General features: G+C 48.9%; 1 protein-coding gene across 2 annotated transcripts in view; it reads left to right on the top strand.

The window, feature by feature from the left end:
• Positions 1-286: 286 nt before the first annotated feature.
• St6galnac1 (ST6 N-acetylgalactosaminide alpha-2,6-sialyltransferase 1) overlaps positions 287-1,444 on the top strand; it is a 13,047-nt gene continuing 11,889 nt past the window's right edge. For both annotated transcript variants that reach the window (XM_031352645.1, XM_031352644.1), the window contains exon 1: positions 287-475. In XM_031352645.1, coding sequence (XP_031208505.1) covers positions 360-475 — 116 coding nt within the window. In that variant the 5' untranslated portion in view covers positions 287-359. The remainder of the gene's footprint in view (positions 476-1,444) is intronic.

Below are 1,444 nucleotides of genomic sequence, written 5' to 3'. Positions count from 1 at the left end.
TGCCTCTTTTTCTCCCACTTACGGATGAGGCTGGGAGAGAAAATGACCAGATAAAAGTGAGGCTGTTTATGACAGATACACAGTCTCATATAGTTTCTGGAATTTGGCTACGGAGACAAAAAAAAAACAAAAAACAAAAACCAAACAAACAAACAAAAAAAAACCCAACTTGTTTGAATAGTTTGTCTTCCTTCCATCAAGTCAGCTTAAAGCAGTACTCCACCCCTAATTTATGTCCAGAGTTCTCCAGAGCAGCTCAGACTCATGCTAAAGGACAGGGCTCCCTCGCCCTCCTCTGAACGAGGAGGCGACCTGACTGCTGCTTCCAGAAGCTTGCTCTCAGGGAGCACCCATCCACCATGAAGAACTATTGCAGAGGGCTTTCCCAGAGGCAGGCTTTCCTGCTTCTGGCTGGGCTGACGTTGTTCTTTATTCTGCCCTCCTTTATTAAGAAGCCAAGCACAAAGGATTCCAGGTAAGAGGATGCCAATCCTGTGATTCCCAGAAAAAGCATCTGAGGGGAGGCCTGAAGGACTCTGAGTGAGTGACCTATAGGTTCCATGGGTGTTAAGGTCAAGAGTCTTTATAAAGAACCCTGGAAGGGAGCTGGTGGTGTTGACCAAGGTGCCTGAGACACCAGGAGGCTTGTGCGGGTCGGGGGTGGGATGGGAAGCGGGCAGGAGTTGGGGACTCATGGACTGAGTCTGCAGAGGGCAGACACAACACAAGGGAACTTACTACCCCCGTGGGCTGGTGAGTAGTAGGGCAGCAGAAGTATGGCTCTCACACTCCCCTCCCCTAGACCCAAAGCACAGACCTAACCTGTGGGTTTCCCATGTCTCAGAGACCTTCTCACCCTGAAAAGTGAGTCAGAAAAGTCAAGGCTGCCTACTGGTGGGGTTGAAGGGGACCCTCCAAATCTGTGCCTCTAGACCCTCTCCAGCAGTGACGCCTTTTTTTATAGACTCAGTGAAAAGGCTTCTTTTTGTTCGTTTGTTTGTTTTACTGCTCTTGACATTTGAAAACAATACATTCATTCTCTAACAAGATGGAGGAAAAGGACAGAGAAGATGGGTCTGACAGAGCCAAGTAGGTGGAGTGCTTGCCCAGCATGAACAAAGCTTGATTACTGGTATCAAACTAGGACGATGGCACATCCCAGCACTTGAGAGGCAGAGGCAGGAGGATCAGGAGTTCAAGTTCATCTACATAGCAAGTTCAAGACCAGCCTGAGCTACAGGAGACCTTATTTAAAAAAAAAAAAATCAGAGAAGTGAAGCATGAAGTGGGGTCTCCCTAACTCTGTCACTCCTTAAGACCTGGGTGTTGCCAGACGGTGGTGGCACATGCCTTTAATCCCAGCACTTGGGAGGCAGAGGTGGATTTCTGAGTTCGAGGCCAGCCTGGTCTCCAGAGTGAGTTCCAGGACAGCCAGGACTACACA

The sequence above is a fragment of the Mastomys coucha genome, unplaced genomic scaffold (genome assembly GCF_008632895.1).
Source record: "Mastomys coucha isolate ucsf_1 unplaced genomic scaffold, UCSF_Mcou_1 pScaffold5, whole genome shotgun sequence".
NCBI classification, from domain to species: Eukaryota; Metazoa; Chordata; class Mammalia; order Rodentia; family Muridae; genus Mastomys; species Mastomys coucha.
This window is presented reverse-complemented; position numbering and strand designations above follow the sequence as displayed.